This window comes from Poecilia mexicana, unplaced genomic scaffold, assembly GCF_051168715.1.
Source record: "Poecilia mexicana isolate PSO_F unplaced genomic scaffold, ASM5116871v1 scaffold_9, whole genome shotgun sequence".
Taxonomy (NCBI): Eukaryota; Metazoa; Chordata; class Actinopteri; order Cyprinodontiformes; family Poeciliidae; genus Poecilia; species Poecilia mexicana.
Genome location: NW_028263378.1, coordinates 5,934,649 through 5,953,761, shown reverse-complemented (window position 1 = coordinate 5,953,761; position 19,113 = coordinate 5,934,649). Strand labels below are relative to the sequence as shown.

The 19,113-nt window shown below is 37.5% G+C and overlaps 1 protein-coding gene across 1 annotated transcript in view; it reads right to left on the bottom strand.

The window, feature by feature from the left end:
• Positions 1–2,253: 2,253 nt before the first annotated feature.
• The window catches only part of nf2a (NF2, moesin-ezrin-radixin like (MERLIN) tumor suppressor a), a 30,820-nt gene continuing 13,960 nt past the window's right edge, over positions 2,254–19,113 (bottom strand). The window contains exons 8-16 of the mRNA XM_014985694.2: positions 17,796–17,930; positions 17,552–17,626; positions 17,352–17,465; positions 15,998–16,120; positions 15,446–15,663; positions 14,203–14,308; positions 11,222–11,340; positions 10,323–10,482; positions 2,254–3,454 (exon numbers count right to left, since the gene is read on the bottom strand). Coding sequence (XP_014841180.2) covers positions 3,404–3,454; positions 10,323–10,482; positions 11,222–11,340; positions 14,203–14,308; positions 15,446–15,663; positions 15,998–16,120; positions 17,352–17,465; positions 17,552–17,626; positions 17,796–17,930 — 1,101 coding nt within the window. The 3' untranslated portion in view covers positions 2,254–3,403. The remainder of the gene's footprint in view (positions 3,455–10,322; positions 10,483–11,221; positions 11,341–14,202; positions 14,309–15,445; positions 15,664–15,997; positions 16,121–17,351; positions 17,466–17,551; positions 17,627–17,795; positions 17,931–19,113) is intronic.

Genomic DNA, 19,113 nt, shown 5'->3' with positions numbered 1-19,113 from the left:
AGTTTGTCTGTAGTAAATCCATACAATACACCAGCTTTGCTTTTTGGACTAAGATACTGAAATAAAACTTTTCCAGGATATTCTTATTTATGGAGATGCACCTGTAGTTTTAAATTAAAAGGTGGCATCAAACCTAATCTTCCTTTCTTCTGGATCAGCTGACAGTACAGACCAGCAGGAGGGTAGATGATTTTGTTCTGTAGCTACCTGCATGATCACACAGCTATGGAGGAGGGGATCACAATAGCTCATCCTTGATCTTCAGGGGTCCCTACAGTGGAGGAACATGAGTTTCTGGGTGGTGCGTGGGCTTATTTTTCTAAATGATCTTATTCGGCTACACCTCTGACAGTGTTCATAAAAGGCTTACCTTGTGAGACATGTAGGGGGTTCTGTCAGCATTAGAGCTCAGCACAGTTGTTTTTTTTCTCCCAATCAATTAGCCTATTTATAGTTTTTAAAAACAGTTTTTCGTTGCTCCATTTAGGTGCATCAGTGTGTGGCAGGGATTATCATACCTGGCATAACATTCGGTGGTTGTTATCTTATTAGTGTCATATTTTTAGAAATAAAAGGAATAATGGTGAAGAAAGAGATACATAAACCTATTAAAAGCTTTTTGCTGCCTGTGGAACATTTTACTGGGAGAGGTAAACGTGTGTTGTTGAAGTGATGGACTCACTGACATCAACTCATCCAAAAAGGAGAATATTAAGTCTATTGATTTCTCTTTTGTAGAATCCCTAGGAACCCAGATCGTTGCTTCTGTATAGTTTCTGTGTGCATAGTTTTGTCTTTCTTGAACCCATTACACCTTAACCACTTATAGTTTGAATGAACATATCTTAGAGGTAACAGATTGACTTAATTTTTAAAGACTAAAGGTTTGTATTTATTGCAGAAATGGTTTTGGAAACCATTTTTATGAATTGTAACAAAAGCATAAAGGTCTAGTGTTGAAAAACTAAATTGCACAAAATGTAAATATTGCAGCATCACTGTGTAAGTTAACTCTGTGTTATGTAAAATCAACTTTTTTGAGCTTTGCATCATGTTATAATGTTGCTTTGATTCTTTCATGACAAATCATTACTGTTTAAACTTTACCTTTAATAACATAAAGTTACCTAATTTTTAAAGTGCAATCAGTAATACTTTTATAACAAATTTATATCAGTAATGATTTCTTGGTTAATGTCAAGTTGTCATAACAAAGACATTTTGAATAATGTCAACTTTGTATTGAAAGTGTCATAATTTACCGAATGACGCTTTATGACAACAGTCATAAATATTCATGAAGGCTTATTCATGTTCATGACATGTGTTATGTCATGTTTATGACAGTGTCATGACAGTCTTATTCACCCCCCTTCAAATAAAGTGTTACCCTAAACTATTCATTTTTAGGCAACCAAGAAATATTCCTGAAACAAATCACATTCTAAGATCTGCACAGCCAAACATAAAACAGTTTTGCATGCGCTTGTTGTTGTTTTTTTTAAAACCTTTTGCAAGTTGCAGTGCATTAACTAAATTTCAGGTTTGCTGTACAACGGGTTTGTTTGTGTGTGTACACTGCAGCATGTGAAGATGTGATGCCAACTATGATCCCTGGAGAGTGGATGAATGACAAAGATGTGGATTTTTTTTTTTCCTTTTTACCCCAATCCTATTCCCCCTTCCATCTCGCTTAGAGAGAAGTGGTGAGGGGCAATGAAGAAGAATCTGTCAGTTCTACCTGATGGCCCTGCACACCATTCACTCTCCTCTGTGCAGAGCTCATCCCTGAAGACGCCACTCTGTCAGAAATGTGACACGCCAGTGGAGAGCAGCCTTTCTCCAGCTCAAGCTGAAGGTGACAGAGGAGCAGGAGAGCCTCTTAAACCTACTGTCACTCGTCAGTCTGAGGGCACCTAAAGCCACAAGTTGAATTTCACATTTTGTGGTGAAACATCACAGATGCCGGCACAATGCATGGGGCGTGCGACACACTCCGTACACCCACGCATCCGCAAGCACACGCACAAAAAACCTTGTCACTCAGGCAAACACGGTACGTGATTCGACACAAGATGGAGGCTGCTTATGTAACACTTGATTCATTTCATAGGTGTAATTGAGTGTCTTGTTTGGGCTGGGAGGAAGAGGCTCTTGGCAGCAGCAATTTCATAGCTGGCATTCATCAAAATCTGCCAAAGCAACACAAAGACCTGTTTTGGAAGTAAAAAAAAAAGAAGAGTTGACACAAAAGTAATTATGTTGATTTATTTTACATGCAAAACATACACGTCTTGTTAGGTTTTCAGTAAAAATGCATATGCAGTGAAAAAGGTATACAAAGTAAATACTGTTTATTATCCCTTTTAACGTCAGATTAAAAAAATGTTTTCTTCACATTATGTTTTCCCCAAGTTAATTGCTTTCTGAGGGAGAGCAGAAATTAATTCCAAAGTTCACATTAATTCAAAATACATGCAAATTAAAGTGGTTTTCTTTGCACAAACAAACTTTGCACAAAAATATCTTAGAAGTTAAGTTTAAATTCTGAGAACCTTCCAGTACTTAGTGTCTCCTATTCAGCTTTGTGTAAAGACTCCCCGATCCGAGATATGAAATATGCGTTCACAATGTAAACATGGTTAATGAGGCCTCATAGGTAACAGCTCATCCACATTCACAACAGAAAGGGAGGCAGGGACCTTCTTGTAAATTCGATGGGGATTTCAGTGTTCAGTGCACGCTTAATATTCTCCACAGATCACAAACTCCACAGATTTAACAAATGGCTCTTTCCATTCAAGATGGCAGAGAAATGACCTGAACTTACAGCTGAAATATTCAGTTTAAATGAAGATAAATTCTAACAAAACATAATATACCAAGTGTGTAGTGTTTCAGCACAGGCAAGGTAAAAAGAATACTCAACCTGGAGTAGCATATCTAGATATCAAGCGTTTGGTTCGGGTAATGTTAGTGGTTTATTTCCCTGCAGAACTGCTAAATAGTTCATCACTCATATAATGTAGGTCACTTCAACTGGAAATTATACATCGACTATTCCAAACTCCCAAAACACAATCTCATCAGACTCACAGTGGAAGAGGAGCGGAACAGCTTCTCCTGTAGCATAGACAGACTATATTATTTGACTTTGATAAATTCAACACACAAATTCTTTCAAAATATCTCTAAAGAAAGTCTTACACTCAGTCTTATCGTAAACCCCCCCACACACACACGCACACACACAGCTCGTTTTTATATGCATATTTCTTAGAGGTGATGAATTCAAAGCAGTAGATATTTTTCTGGCTGTTGGCAGGTTTTGTTTCCAGCAGTAAGGAGTCTGTAATGCAGTCGGGAATGTAGCATGGAGAAGTTTCTCACGGTTACAGAATGTTTAAAGTTCTTCAAAAAAGGCCACCCTTGACTTGGTGCTTTGTAGTGTAAGCTGTGAAGGACAAAAAAAAGTCATAAAAGTGTCAAATGTACAGCAGGGTAGCAATCAATACAGACGCAAAATACATAAAAAAAAGAACAAGTGCCTGGAGAAAACAACCACAGCTTGTCTTCTCGATTAGCCTTTCTTTCAAATCTATACAACCCTGCAAAAATATTGATACCCCAGACGCATTTAGTAGCTTTAATAAATATGTAGGTTACAGCCACAAACCTCAAAGTATTTTAATTTGAATTTACTATAAGTTATTAATCAGTCTGTATTTTGAAAGTGAAAGGGAAATTATACATGGTTTTCAAAACTTTTACAAATAATCTGAAAAGTGTGGCATACATTTGTATTAATCCAATACCCTATATGAAATCCAATGCATCAGTCTGTTCTAAAGGACATTTTACAATGCCATCATTGTAGGCTACTGGATTCCAGATGTCATAAATTAATTATTTTATTGTAAAGGACATATTCAGCCTGTTGGATTGACAGATGGTATTGCCTATGATACTAAAGGGTCGGATAGAGAACTGTAAGCATTTTAACAGCAGACAAGGGAAAAGGTACCATGTAAAATGTGTAATTATCTCTACAGGGGAGCTATGATGGAACAGTGCAGATCAAGCACTGGAACACAATTAATCCAAATTCAAATTTCTCAAGCTGGGCTTTGGCAATGGACTAGCCAAAGCCCAGACCTAAACTGAACTAAAAATCTGGGGCTAGACCTGAAAATGAGTATTCAGACATGGAGAGGGGCTGAGTGCAAATGTACACCACACTTTTCAGATTTGTTTTGCAAGTAAAATGCAAACCATATAAGTTTTTCCCTCCACTTCACAATTGTACACTACTTCACATAAAATCAAGATAAAACGAAATGGAGCTTATGGTTGCAACGTAACAAAATGTGAAAAAGTTCAAAGGATTTAAATACTTTTGCAAGGCACTACACCCCCAATGAATGCACCATGAAACAGTTTACAGCAAATGAATGGTAAAAAAAATTCTTGTCGGGTAAAAAATTATTACTTAAACATGGGTTTTGCTATTTTCCTGCTGTCAACAGCCGCTTTAGAGTGTGCATTCACGAGCATGCAATGCAGGAAGCTGTGGCACCCTGGCTGAGTTTCTTTTCATGGGAGTTGGCTGCGTCAGAGGAGTCTGCTGCGGTGTCAGGGTTTGGAAGCGTTCCACAATTCAAATTTCTCAAACTGTGACAATTCAAGGATCAAACAATGCCATTTTCCTTTCTTCATGCTCTGGATTCGGTGCACACGTCAAATGTTCTTCTAAAATCGGTGATAAAGAATGTATGACAATTCTTCCCTTCAGGAAAAAGTAGAAGTACTCAACTTTCAGAATTTTTAAGGTCGTCCCATTAAAAATGTAATTACAGACTGCAGAGCCCGTGGCTGCACTGCTGTCAGGGGAAGGCCACACTCGAGGGGTTTTGTCATGGACCATTAGAAGTCAGCCGTCCCAGACTACTCTCAGATACAGATAAAATACGAATATCAGGTTGTACATTATGTGCAAAACATAACCTGTACATGTCTTGTGAAAACTATGATGTTTATCTTACTGGCCCTTGCTGTCACTATTGCCAAAACAACACCTTTCTGTGTTAAATCACTACAAAGGAGGTTTGAACATGTTATTTTTTTAAGTTAAAAGTTCTGCTTAAAGACAGTCCACAAAATCTGCAGCATTGCAATAAATGCTTCTCCTAAGCTTAAACTTTTAAATTAGAAGACAGATTTAGAAATACCATCATATGTGGGGTTTTTTTTTGTATTTTGCTTTTTTGTCCTTCCGGAGAGTTTTTTATGGTCCACAATAAAACAAAATCAACAAACAGGTTATTTTTTTACAGCTCTCTGTGGTAAAAAAAATAAAAATGTGTACAATAATTATAAAAATGTAAAAGTGGAGTAGTTCAGTTTAATCCTCAGGTTTTCCTTTAAATTTGTCTCAAAAAGAAAAAAAAAAGTAATAACAGTATATTTAACTGGGACCTGCAAACCAATCGCATCATATGTCATGAGAGCCAACAACAATCACCAAGGAGACAGACTGAAGACAGGTCCACATGGCTGAAAATGAAACATAATCCATAATCCAACATGATGCAAACTGTTCAGTTCTAGTCCCTTGTTGCATTAAGGGACTAGAACCGCTATGCTATTAGAACTGCTATACTATTTAATGTATAGCAGTGGGTTTGTGTGTCAGCTGTATGAATTATGTAACATGTCACATAATTGAGGCGAAACAGCAGAATAAGATTTATGAACGGTGATAATGCACAGAAAATCAATCAACTAAAAAACATGAAAATGTAAATTTGCATTGGTTTAAGTTCTGGAGTTTATCATTATCCCAGTCACTGTTTGTTTCAACCTTTCTTCAGAATGCATCATTGTGTGAGTCATATTCTGGGTCAAACATGTAAAATAGAACAGAACTGCTTCCAGCAGAAACATTTCCTATATCGAAGCTTCCAAAACAAAAAGCCTGCCTGACTCAATGAAAATGCTGCAGAATCCATATAAGGAAGAGCAACAAAGCCTCTCTCAAACTCTTAATCTTTGTCAGCTCTTCTATATTCTAATTAGTGGACCCATCTACAGTCTTTCCTTTGGATTCTTTAATATAACTTCACTAGTTCACTAGACTAAACATACAATGTTATTTGGCTTTGTTTTTTAAGTGTGGTTTTTAAAAACTTTGGATTATGGTGAAATTCTTTATTGGAAACATTTTATTTTTTGGTTACAGTTTGCTTTACAAAAAATCCAAACTCCTTGATTGGCTTTAAGTTTCTACTTTTTGTCTCTTCTCTTTGATTCCTAAAGTTAGACAACAAAACTACATTTTATTCTGCGAGACGTGGATTTAAATCAATTTAATTTAGCCTTTCACAGCACACTGAAATACTGACTCATCTTATTCAACAGGAGGAAGAGACAGAGAATAAGTTTCCTTCTTGTACAAGCTACAGGATAACAGGAATTAAAGTGACTGCCAAGGTGAATATTAGACTGGTGAGGATGAAGGAGAACTGTTAGTGAAATCCAGGTTATTTCAGGGAAATGTGGATGAAGGACTTAAGCAAATCCTAGATAAGGTGTGAGAGAGGGATGGATTTGCTGAGCAATATTTACTGATTTATGTGCATTGTCCCTGCAGACAGGTAGCCTGAATATTGCTTATGAGCACAAAACCTTGACTGTACATTGGTTTAACTGTCCAATATTGCTGTTCACGGAGAAATTCCTCAATTTAGTGTCTACAAATATAATCTGTGAATGGCATCGAATAAATAAAGATAATAAAGATGTTCTTTTCCTCTTCCGTTTCTCTGTGTGGCACTGAGTCAATACATAAAAAAGAGAAAAATACTATTTCTTTCTTACACAGAATCCCCAAAGCTTTCATTTTGTGGTGAAGTTGTTGTAAATGAGCTTTCCCGAAAGGGCCCAGCACAAGCAGAGCAGAAACCGTGACCTGGGAGAAAGGTAAAAGTGCACTGATCCGTATCAAGGAAACGTTCATTAATCATCGTGAGGGAGGAGGAGGTCTGGACGCAGAAAAACGTTGCCTACGGTTGCAGCCGGTTCTGATTCTCTTCCCTAGCAGATAATGTGCTTTGTTCCACATTCCTTTATTGTTCACTCACTTCATCCCTGTCTGTTTATCTCAGTCACTAAGCATTCTCAGCATTTCTCCATTGTTTAACCTCTAGGAGACTCATCAATAAGGGAATATATTAGTTCAACTTAACCTAACTAAAACATCTCTTCTCATTTTGCAGAAATATCTTAGTGCACTTGAAATAAGACAAAACTAGCTTACAAGTAACTTTTCAGCAAGATATAGGAGCTTGTTTTACGTTAATATTCCTTAATATCGATAAAAAATACTATTTCCACTGGCAGATTATTTCATTAAGACATTTTTCACATTATAATAAACTGTATTTAAAAAAAAAAGATTTCTATAATGAAACTCGGAGTGACACTTTAAATACTTTTAAAAATTATTCAACTCTTAGGGTTGCTGTGGTGGTGCAGGGGCAAAGCACAACCCATGTATTGAGGTCTTAGTCCTCATGCTGGTGGTCGCAGGTTTGATTCCCAGCCTGGTGACATTCGCTGCATGTCTTCCCCCTCTTCCTTCTCAAACTACTTTCAAATAAAGGCCACTAGAGCCAACAAAACCTTTAAAAAAATTATTAAACTCCTTACTATCAAGTACTTAACAGAGCAACATGTTTGTCTGTTATGACCTGCTGCAAACATGACACATAGTTCCTGAGGAATCTTAGCCAATGGCTCACAAGCAAAGACCACTACTTTATTAATATGCGTGGATTTGCTTGCTACGACTACCTTTTTCAAACCCCACCACAGATTTTCAACAGAATTGAAGTCAGGTGACTACGATGACCAGTCTGGAATCTTCCAGGATCTTTTCTGAATCCAAAGGTTTCTGTCAAGGAAGTAGCCACACAGCATCACAGAGACACCGCTTCACTAAATGTATGGTGTTCCTTTCAGTGCATGCTTCTTTCTTCCCCCTCCAGGCATGCTGCTGATTGGCCCAGAAAGTTCCAGTTTGGATTTACCGCATCACAGAGCAAAACCCCCCAATCTCTTTGGCTTATTTATTTAGTTGTGAGTAAATTAAGACTGACTTTTCTTCTTTAGGGCCAGTGGTCTTGGGGATTCAGGCATGGAGGACTTTGCTGTTTGGCCAACCGTAAAAAACGAAACCTCAGTAACCGCTGCTACAAAGTCTTGCTGAATGTCTTTTGCAGTAAATTGAAGGTTTTTCCACCACCTGCCTCCTCAGCAGATGTCGACGTCATAGTCATGCTAACTTTCAAACTAGGCTTCTAGTGACGTCTCTTTCAAGGGAAGCAAAATATTTTTAAGTGCAACTTAAACAATGTAACCAACTAATCTGTTTTGGTTGAAAGGGTGTAGATTATTAAGTGTCCAGAGGGTGAAAAGCAGGAAACGGGACTGCGTGCCTCGTTCACTGAAGAGGTTTCATTTTTCATTCAAGATATTTCAATTCTCAACATGGTTTGGATATTTCAACTCATAGGCTGTTTTTGGGAAAATCAGAATTGGAAGAACCATCTACCAGAGTAGTGTAGCAGGTGTTTAACAGGCCAAAACTGTGTTTAATGGTTAGATAGTCTTCACTTCTTCTTTCAAACATTTACCTTTGTTGAAAACGTGTACAGTGATGCCCTAAAAGGAGAGTCCTCGGTCATTGAGATGTACTGTATGTGGATAGATAAGTCTTGCCTGAAGGGTTAGCTGTTTTGGTTAACAATAAATGTTAGGATTGATTCATAGTTTTTTTTGGGTTTTTTTAATCTCTTTCTCTTCACTTTTCACCACTGTGAAATGTGCCCTTCCTGCCTCAAACAAGATGAATGTTGACCGCCACTGGCTCAATTAAACTAACACTTTTAACTTTGCTCTTTCTCGTCCTTCATGTCAGAGGTTCCCTTATCCATCCAGATGACTAATGACCAAGCAGGAATCAATAAGCACTCTCTTAGCAAGTATATTTTACACCCAGAAACAAAATGGAAAATGCACTCTACTATGCAAGGTCTTCAGAACATAAGTCTATAACTCCAATATCCTGTGTAACTTCTTTTTTTTTAAAATTAGACTTATACTAGAGAGGTAAGAATAAGGCAGTTCAAGAGAACAATAGAAACAGATTGTCTATAATGAAAACATAAAATATGAAAACATAAAATCAATTATAAGGATAAGATTTAAAGATTTAAATTGCTATTCACTCAGACATGAGATGAGATGAAGAGTTGACATACAAAGCAAAAAAAAACATAACTTCACCTCTCGGTTCTCTAAGGGCTTTCATTTTAATACAGTTAATGCTCACTGAGCACGTTCAGAGGTCGCAGTAGAAAATGAATAACGACTACCCATCTCTGAACAGGCTTCATGAACCTGCAGACTGAAGAATGAAGAGGGAACCAAGCGGAGAAAGTTGCTATTAAGTGATGGCTGGAGAATCAATACTTATCTTTGATATAACAGACAGTGAAGCCTGATGTTGTACGAGAGAAAACTATGAATTGATGACGGTCGTCTTTGAAAAGATGGTGCTAAACCAATGTTTCGCTCATCAACTCAGGTCATTGAGCTGGTTAGACAGTGATGAATGGAGCATCATAACATCAACAAAATAAATGCGCTGTAGATGTTCAATATTGATCAAGTTTTATACAATTATTTAAGTTCAAAACTTGTTTGTGAAATATTTTTTGAACATAAGCTTATCCAATGTGTGATTTAGATCTCCATACATAAATAAATTAAGTAAATTTCCTCCTTTAACTTCACAGAATAAGGAGAATATAAAGTCTAAGTCTTTTTCAAGACACTTGTTAATATTTTTTTTTTAAGATTTCACAACAAGTTTTAACTTTCTATGAGCAGAACATTTTAAGAGTTGTTTTAATTACTCTAATACCGGGGTGAACAATTCACTTCACTAAGGGCCTATGTGAGAAACTATGATTGTTAATGGCCGGACCTTTGGCTGAACTCAATTATTGAAAAATAAATTCTAAGATTCAGCCAAGATCTTCTTTTACTAACATTATCAGATTTTGAAACATGAAAACTGTGCTTCAGTGCATGTTTAGGCTGACCATTGGTTCTGTTTCTATTTAAACAGAACCAATTTATCTCTGACTTCATTCGATAAATACACAAGGGTTGCGCAGTATTCAGCTTTTAGTCATTTCTCTTAAATTTCTCACACATTGCCACTAATTATATATATATATATGTATGTATATATATACCTTTTTAAAGTTGCTTTGCTTGCTGGTCCCCTGTTCTGTGTTCTGGTTGTGAATGATGTCCAGAGGAGTCTCCCGCTCCTTAAGCTTTAGACTTTCAATCTCCGTCTTCAACTCATTCAGCTGCTCTTGCAGGTGTTTGCTCTTCTCCATATATTCGACTCTTAAAAACAAAACACAAAATAGGGTTAAAAATAAACTGTAAAATAATATAATGAGCAAGAACAATTGGAAGGATACACAATTTTAAATGTGGCCATTTGTTTGTCACTGTAGTCCAGCAGCATATAGTGCAGAAAAGTAAGGCTATAAATCAAAATATCAATATTGCTAAGATGCACATCAATATTGCATTTGTTGATGTTTATGTCTAAAGCATCAGAAAGTTGTTTAAAGGGTATCAAAAATCTTTTAAGTCATTAAGAAATTTTATTTTAATTTATTTGAGGAATTTACTAGAAAAAATATGCCTATCCTCCATCTAACTAAATCAGTAAATCATGGACAATCTGCTCAAGAACTAACATTTCCAACCAAATATTTAGACTTCACTCAACTAACTAACTCATTCTTGTCCAAGTTTTATTTCTGCTTGCTTTAAATGTCTCAAAAAAAAAAAATAGTTCAGGTAAATGACCTGAATGCAGGCAGCATAACTACGTACAAATAATGCTGAGGGCCACGTGTTCAACAAACCCTGGAAGTAAAAAGTGGATTTTTAAAACTAACATGGTCTTTATGGCGCAACTCTGCAACATGTATGTCTTCTAAAAATGTTGCTATATTAACTCCCTTCTCTTGATTAAAGATTTAATCTTCAAAGGCCTTATTCATATGGAACGACAGTACTAGAAATTCTAAAAAGTGCAAACTAAACTTCCCAACATGGACAGGTAACTCACTTCTCCTTCTCAATCTCCATGGACAGGCGTTTCATGTCGGTGTCTTTGAAGTCAAAACTGAGATTCTCCCTGCTAAAGTTAAGTTCTTGAGGGACGCTGTCAGATGGAAGTCCAGGTGACTACAATAGAAAAAGGAATCAAAGATGGGTTTTCAATCAATAAAAAGTATGAGAAGAGAGTAGAGAAAGATAGAAATTAGCACATGGATCAAAATGACACAAAAGTACGAAAAAAATGACTGAAACGTGTAGAAATCCCCCTCCCCATCAAAACAACGCAGCGGAAAATATGCATTTATATGCCATAAGATACATCTGAAATGAATTGTGGCATGCAAAAATCAGACTGATTAAAGCTGCTGTCATGCTGTTTCCTATCTTAACGATATCACATTACAAAATGTGTCAAACCAAACCAAATCTGAGGAAATGAAGCAAATTTTGCTGCACATTAAGTTTTGTCACGTCTTTTAAGTAAGTGTGTCATTTTTTAATGTGCTTCCTTTCTAAATGGTGCATGTGTAATGGGATCAAGGGTGTGGAGTTCACTGTGTCCTGCTGCATCAGGATGGGGTACATTAATTATGGCTCAACTGACCATCTAGGAATGAAATTTCAATGTTCTGAGTGTCTTCAACTGATTAGGTAATTATTAATCGAATTACTTAGCAAGTGGGTCAGGCTATCGGCTGAATGAAGTGAATCCTCATTTTTGCGATCTACATATTTTTGGTATATATGGTGTGCGAGCGTACGATGTGGCAATGATGCCATCACATATTTCAACATGTTCAAAAAATCTCTGTCAGCCTAACTTGGCTTGGGCTCAAATTATCCATGTACTGTAGCGTGAAATGAAAAGTAAAGCAACACCAGAGCTTTATTCACCTTAGGCAGCAGATCTTTATATGTGACTGGAAGGCAGGACAGATATGCAGCAGTGTGACACAAGTATAGGAAAGGAACTTGGATCAAATAGTAGCATAAACATAGTACAAGTGGAAAGCTTTCATTTAAAAACGTGAAAATACTCATCGGAAAATGAGTAACAACACATCTATTATAAGCATGTAGAAGTACATAAAATCTGTATTCATAAGCTGAAGAGACTCTCTGTATCTATTCTGTGTGTGTACATGTGTACAGGCAGATGACTGTGTACTGTGTGGGTTTTAACATGTTTGGAGCTCCTGCGTAGGCTGACTTATGTGCAGCCTGGTCTTATGCAAGTATCATCAGTTTAACGCGGCTTTGCAAGGCTACCTCAATCCTTGTGTGTGTGCATGCAAGTGTCTGTTTATCTTGTAATATGTAGTCTTTCGTGTTGCCAAGTAGAGAATAAAGAAATAGCATCAACATCGCTGTTTACACACAGAAATGGTAAGTCTGCATTTGCTTTGAGTACTTATTTGTTTTCCAAACCCAGTTAGTTCTGCTCAGGGCTGCATGGTTGCTGGAGCGTATCCAAGCTGTCATTAGGTGAAAGGTGGGGACTGTCCGCAATGATCACCGGTTCATTAGATAGACAAACAACAAAGGAAAAACTCAGAGCACCAATTGACCCAACATGCAGGTTGAAAGAAAAAAAAAAAAACTTTCACAGCCAGAAACTAGAAATAATGTTATTTCATTGTTTCCACAGAACTATATAAGCAATTTTCTGCCATTACAGTAGAGTGGTCAAAACCAAGACTAGCCATTTTAGACACCACTGCTGTAATCATAATAATTTACTTGTTGACTTAATAAGTGTCCTTTCTTTCTGCTAGTTTTATAGACAGATATATGGTCTGGAAAATGTTTCTCTCTTGTTTTCTCAGCACTCTCATCTTTAGCACACAGAGGTAAAGTGGAGGTGTTGACATTTTCAAAGTAAAATACTTCATTGGTTGCATTTCAGTCCAGACATGATTTTTTTTTAGTCCTGAGAACAAAACTGGACCTGAGTACCAAAACACTACTTTACAGATGAATCATCATGTGCAAGGCAACAATGGTTTCAAAAGGAAAAAATGTAACATAATAAGAGAAAGTATTTTTTTTCTTTTGAAAATGCTCTGATTAAGCCAATTATTTCTCCATACGTGATAATGTTTGCTCTGGTCTTTGCCCATTTGCTTTCAGCCTAATTTGGTTACAGATCTCTGGAGCTGGAGCCAGATTTGTTTCACAGAGATGAAAATAGCAGCTCTTTTCTTACACACAACAACATCAGGCTTGTTTTAGCTTAAGCTCTCACCCAGACCAAATCATTTAAATATTCTGTCAAGTTTTCTAAGCAAAATGCATTTCAAATGGTCGAATATTAAAAAGAGACAGAAGTTTGAAAACATTATAATCTCCCATTATAAATATACCATTGGTTGTCAACTGATTCAGTAGGCTCCAAATTAATTTGACTCTTCACTAATTTTTACTCCACTATCGACTCTTGTTTTTCTATTTTATCACTTTCTACTTCCATTTTGTACCTATAAACCAATCACTTTGTATCAGTCTATTTATCTAACACACATCAGGGTTTTTTCTTTGTATTCTAGTTTTCCATAACTTTTGGAGATAAAGAGTCATAAAAATAGTTATATCTCATCCATCCATTTTCATTTAAGTTTTGATCTATATTTGATTCGACTCATATGTCATATTATACAACAGATATATGCTGAAACCCAAACAACTCTTTATCTCCTGATTGTACACATTATGTATTAGAGTCATATAACCATATTTTCTTACAGTAAACTAGCTATAGAACATAGGAAATTATCTTAAATTGAAAAAATTCCCAGACAAGTACAAACTGAGGTATTGTGGTGGCAGAAGACGTCATAAATACAACTTCATACCTTTATTACTTTACAAAGAGGCAAAATGCCCTGAACCTGCTTCAATCCTCTTGGTTGCCAGTAACATATCAGTTAGATTGCACATACACATGTAGTGCATCTGAATGCCTCTGTTTGACATGTGCTGGTCAGTTACCGTATAGATAGCCTTGCTGGTAATCTCCAGCAGCTTGTTTTTTGCTCTGCGCTCTGAATTCCTGGCTTCCTGCAAGTCCTGCTTCAGCTGCTCAGCCTCTTTAGCCCTGATGAACAAACAGAACAAACAGACAGCAAATGTCACGTTAATTTACCCCCCAGAGCGAACAGACCAAATAGTATAAAGCAAATCTAAGTGATATTCGATAATTAACACACAGTCATTCAGAAACATCACACCCGGGTAATCAGTGTACAAGGTAATTATTTCAAACTACCTTTTTTCACCAATTAGTGTGCAAACAGAGGTGTGAGAGTGTTTTTACCCACTGATTATGTGTTTTTTCCTCCCTTTTGCTCATTTTCCTGAATGCCCTGAAGTTCCTTGCCGATGTGGGTGAGCTATGTGCCTCCAGCGTTTGAGTGGATGTAGTCATTTACATGTTGAGTGGTGCAGGTTGAAATTTTCCCTGCTGCAGAAAAGTGCTCATCCAGAAATTGGAGTTACACCCAAGTGGTTAATGGTGCCTATTTGAAGCGATTGCCTAATAAACCGTGGAGTAGAAACTGTGAAGTGATATTGGTGATTGCATGTATACTATTTTGCTATGAATATGAAATGATTGTCATTTATTGAGCTTTATGGAGAAGTGATAGAGAATCTTGCCATCTCAAGTCAAAATGGGATGTTCTACTTTATTACTAATCCTGCAGAAAAAAGTACTTTGAACAACTACAGATAACACAAAAATATCAAGTACTAAAGATACACTATCAATCAATTGGCAAACTAACAACTTAACTAACCTACTTTTTGACCAGGTCTGTTATTTTATGCTTTAAGAACAGTGAGTATTCACAGAGCTACAGAGCAAACTTGATATGAAGCACAGGCTTCATAGTAACTCAAAGACATCAGGGTAGTGTGTGAGCTCTATGAGTTATTTAGGAACTACCTTTTCAAGCGTATTTCTTTGAAAGGTTTAGATTTAAAAACGTAGGAAAAACTCTTGGAAAGTTAGTACAAAGAGGGAAAGAGTTATTTAAAGATGTAAGAGTCTTGCATGTTTTGTGCACATATATGCAAGGTAGAAATAATAACAGGACCTGGTTATAAATGGTGGCTCTAGCACTGAGAAAGACATAAAATTCACCAAAGGCAACCAGATATACTTTGCAGTTAGTTCAGCATGGATGGCACACGTTATATTCTACCAGCCAGCCATCTTTGTTCTCCTCCCCACCTCCTTTCCGACTCCTCAGCCATCTTGAGCGCTCGCATCTCAGCCTCCAGCATCTTCTGTTCCATAATGCGTCGCTCCTCCTGGCCACGCATGGCGGTCACTTTGATGCGCTGCATCTCCGTCTCAGCCTCGGCAGCTTTCTGGGCCAACAGCTTGGCCTCCTCCTCTGCGATCTGGGCCTTTTCAGCCAGCAGGTCTGCCGTCTGTTCTGAGCGCAGCTGGAGTGGGGAAAATAAAATCTCACATTAGGAGGGAGACGGAAAGAAGGAAAATCAAAACCTTGCAGGGAATATAGACATCTAAAACAAAGCACAGCAGATACAATAACATTGTGGAAGATAGGACGAAAGTAGACATAGAGAAAATAGAGAATATTTTCAAGGAAATGACAAAGTCATTTTAAAAAAGGGAAACACACAAGGAGAAAGTAAGCAATGTACTAATGCTATGTGGAATCCAGTTACTTAACTTTTCTTACTTTGAACCTTTCCTTTATGTGTAATTGTCCAAAAAAGATAAAGTCTTGGAGGGAAAAAACCATTTGAAACTTACTAGCGCCTCATTGGCCATGTGAGCCTCGTCCTGCAGCTGAATGAGCCTCCTTTCCAGCTCGTCCCTGGCTCGCTCCGCTTCCTCTCGCAGCTGCTTTTCCCTCTGCAGACGTTGTCGCTCTACCTGGATGGCACAAACAGGGAAGAGCAGTAAAAAGAGCTCTATTGAAAGATTTAAAATAAACATATAAAACACATAAACAAAGACAAGCAAATAAAGACTGGCACAGTCTATTTTATCTTAGACTGACAGGAGTTTTCACTGTTTTTTCTTTGTGGCTGCAGAATGCATTTTGAGAATCAGCCATTGCATTGGTTTAAATGCAAAATGTGAGAATATTAGGACTGCATCTAATAATTGTTTTAGTAATCGATCATTCAATCAATTAACTGCATAAAAAACTGCCACATTCTGCCGACTTTTCATTTAATAAACCTTTTTATACAATAGAAGAAATCCATTTGAAGATGCAAGTAAACAAATAAATTCCCTTTTAAATTAAACATTGCATTTCCTAAATGCAATAACAAAACATTCCTTCAGTATTTTGATGATTTCAGCATGTGAAAAGCTCGGCCCGTTCTGCTTGACTTAACATCAATGCAGTGTATGTCTGATCTGTTGAGAAAAACAAAAACATGGCAGTCTAATTTAAACGTGTGTATCTGACCATCCCATTCTGTAACATAAAAGAAAAAAGTAAAATTGAGAAAGCTCTGCTTGTAAGTCCTTGTTTATCTGTTATTCAGATTTTTAGATAGATGAGCTTCATCAGGGAGCAGCATATAGTCTAAACTAGTTATATCCTCTATATACAATAAAAAACAAAAATATGCCTTGTATGCAACGGTATAACAACATTCAAGCACACAGAGATTTTAGAAAATACAATATTTAAATTAAACTAGACAAATTACAGCATATTAAAATGTCTTTTTCAAATGGTGATAAAAATAAAAGAATCCTCAAAGTAAGTAGAATTCACTCTGAGAGTGGAAGATTTTCCAAGCTTTGCATGTGCATGGCAGCATTAAATGGAACTCAAGATTGTCCTAATCTTCTTCTGTTTTGCTTGGTTAAATCTGACTTGTGTGAGCTTTCACACCATGATAGTCCAGGGACTTTGATTGTGAGGGAAATGTGGAATCAAACCGCCAGAACGACGTCACGCAGTTACGACTGGCGGGTTGGGGCGCCATCAACAGAAGCAGTGATCTGCTGCGGCCGTAGCATAGAAGACGAGCGACGAATTCAATGTTTTCAGAGTCCATCAATCAGCTTTCTTTGGTTTACTTGACAGTACGTTTGCTTTCAAACTGTAAGTGAACCACACTTGACCTTCTGATGTCTCTACCTGCTTTCTGGCCCTCTCTTCTCTGGCTTGAGACTTCATCTGCTGGACCTCAAGGGAGTCCACTCGGCGTCGGCGTATGAACAGGTCATGGTTCCCGATGCACAGCTGCAGAATCTAAAAAGTGAAATCGAAACCAAACACAGGTTCAAATCACGCTGATGACATCATTATCATAACCAATTCATTTATGCTGAGCTCACCAGCTTGTTGACTCTTAGTCGCGAAGAGTTGAACTTGAAGACGTTGGTTTTCTTGTCCAAAGGTTTGATGGTAAACTAAACATCGAGACAAGAGGAAATACCAGAATTGTTCTCTTAAGCAGACAGGAGATGCATATTAAACTGTTAAGTGGGGCTGCATGGTTGGAACGAAAATTTAAACCGTTTTTAATTCTGATTTCATTTAAGTGAATAAAACATAAGCGTTAACTGCAGATTCTCCCACCTCTTTGTCGCTGTAGGATATGTTGCGGATCTCGTTCCATGGGAAGGAGCATTTGGGTGTCAGCTTGTTTTCCGGCTCGTAGATATGCAGACCAAGGGCATCCACTCCCAGCAGAAGATCTGTTCCCTTTTTATTCTACACCACATCAGAAGAAATACATATTTTCCACTGCCTGACACAGGCAAGCAGCCGTGAGACCACTGTCTCAGCCACCCTTCATTTGTTACCTGCATTCGACAGAGGTGGCTTTTCTGTAGCTCTGCTTGCCAGAACAGTTTGTTAGAATCAAGCTGAATAATTCAGCTACCACAGAGTTTATATTGTCTCTGCTTGTTTGAAAACAGCAAATTTCCTGAGTTGAGTTATAAACTGCATTGGTTTTTCTACAAATGCATTATTTCAAAGTCAGATCCAACTCAAGTGAATTTCTGTTTATTTAGAGTGAAACAATTGTTTTGCTCATGTAGAAAACATTCGAGGTAAAAGTACCTTTTAATATGCCCTAATATAACTAAAAACATTCAGAATTTACCGCCCAAATTTTTAAGCCATGAGGACAGGTGAGTCATTTACTAACAGCCCGGTTCAGCTGACCCGTCTCCTCATCGTTCATATTGGCTTCAAGGTTTCTACACCCTTTTTCAGACTGAATTTTCCAACAGCTCCTCAAAACAGCACGCTTTAAACACACCGATTAGGCATAACATTATGACCACTTTACTAAGAGCGTGTTGTTCCCCCCTTTGTTGACAAAACCTCCCTGACCAACTGAAGCATAGACTCTTCAGACTCCTAAAAGGCATGCGGTGTCATCTGACCTAATAACAGGAGATCCTTTAGTCCTGTAAGTAAGAAACGGGGCCAAACTAGACTCTAGACTGGACTGGCTTCTCAAACACATCTCAAAAATCCTCGATTGGATTTAGATCTTTAGATTTTGGAGACCAAGGCAAGGTCTCCGAACTGATTATGGTTCTCCTCAGGATTTCCCCCAGATTTATAAGCCTGGTGGGCTGCCGGGCTTTACTTGCACTGCCGACAGGCTAAAGTTATGTTTATAGTTGATGCATTGAACACAATTTTACCCCTGGGTTGGCCTTGAACGCTGTTGCAGCGTCTGGTTGTGGATCTCCAAATTTCTGTAGCTTGGTGCGGATCGCAGACACCACTTTTCACTCTAATGGATGATTTGGAAAGTCCTCTTACAGAACAGTTTCACCTATACTGGAATTCATATGATCCTTCTAGAGTGAAAGGTTGTGTGGCCTTAAACAAAATGGAACGATTTAGGAAAAGACAAGAAAACCTGATATAATGA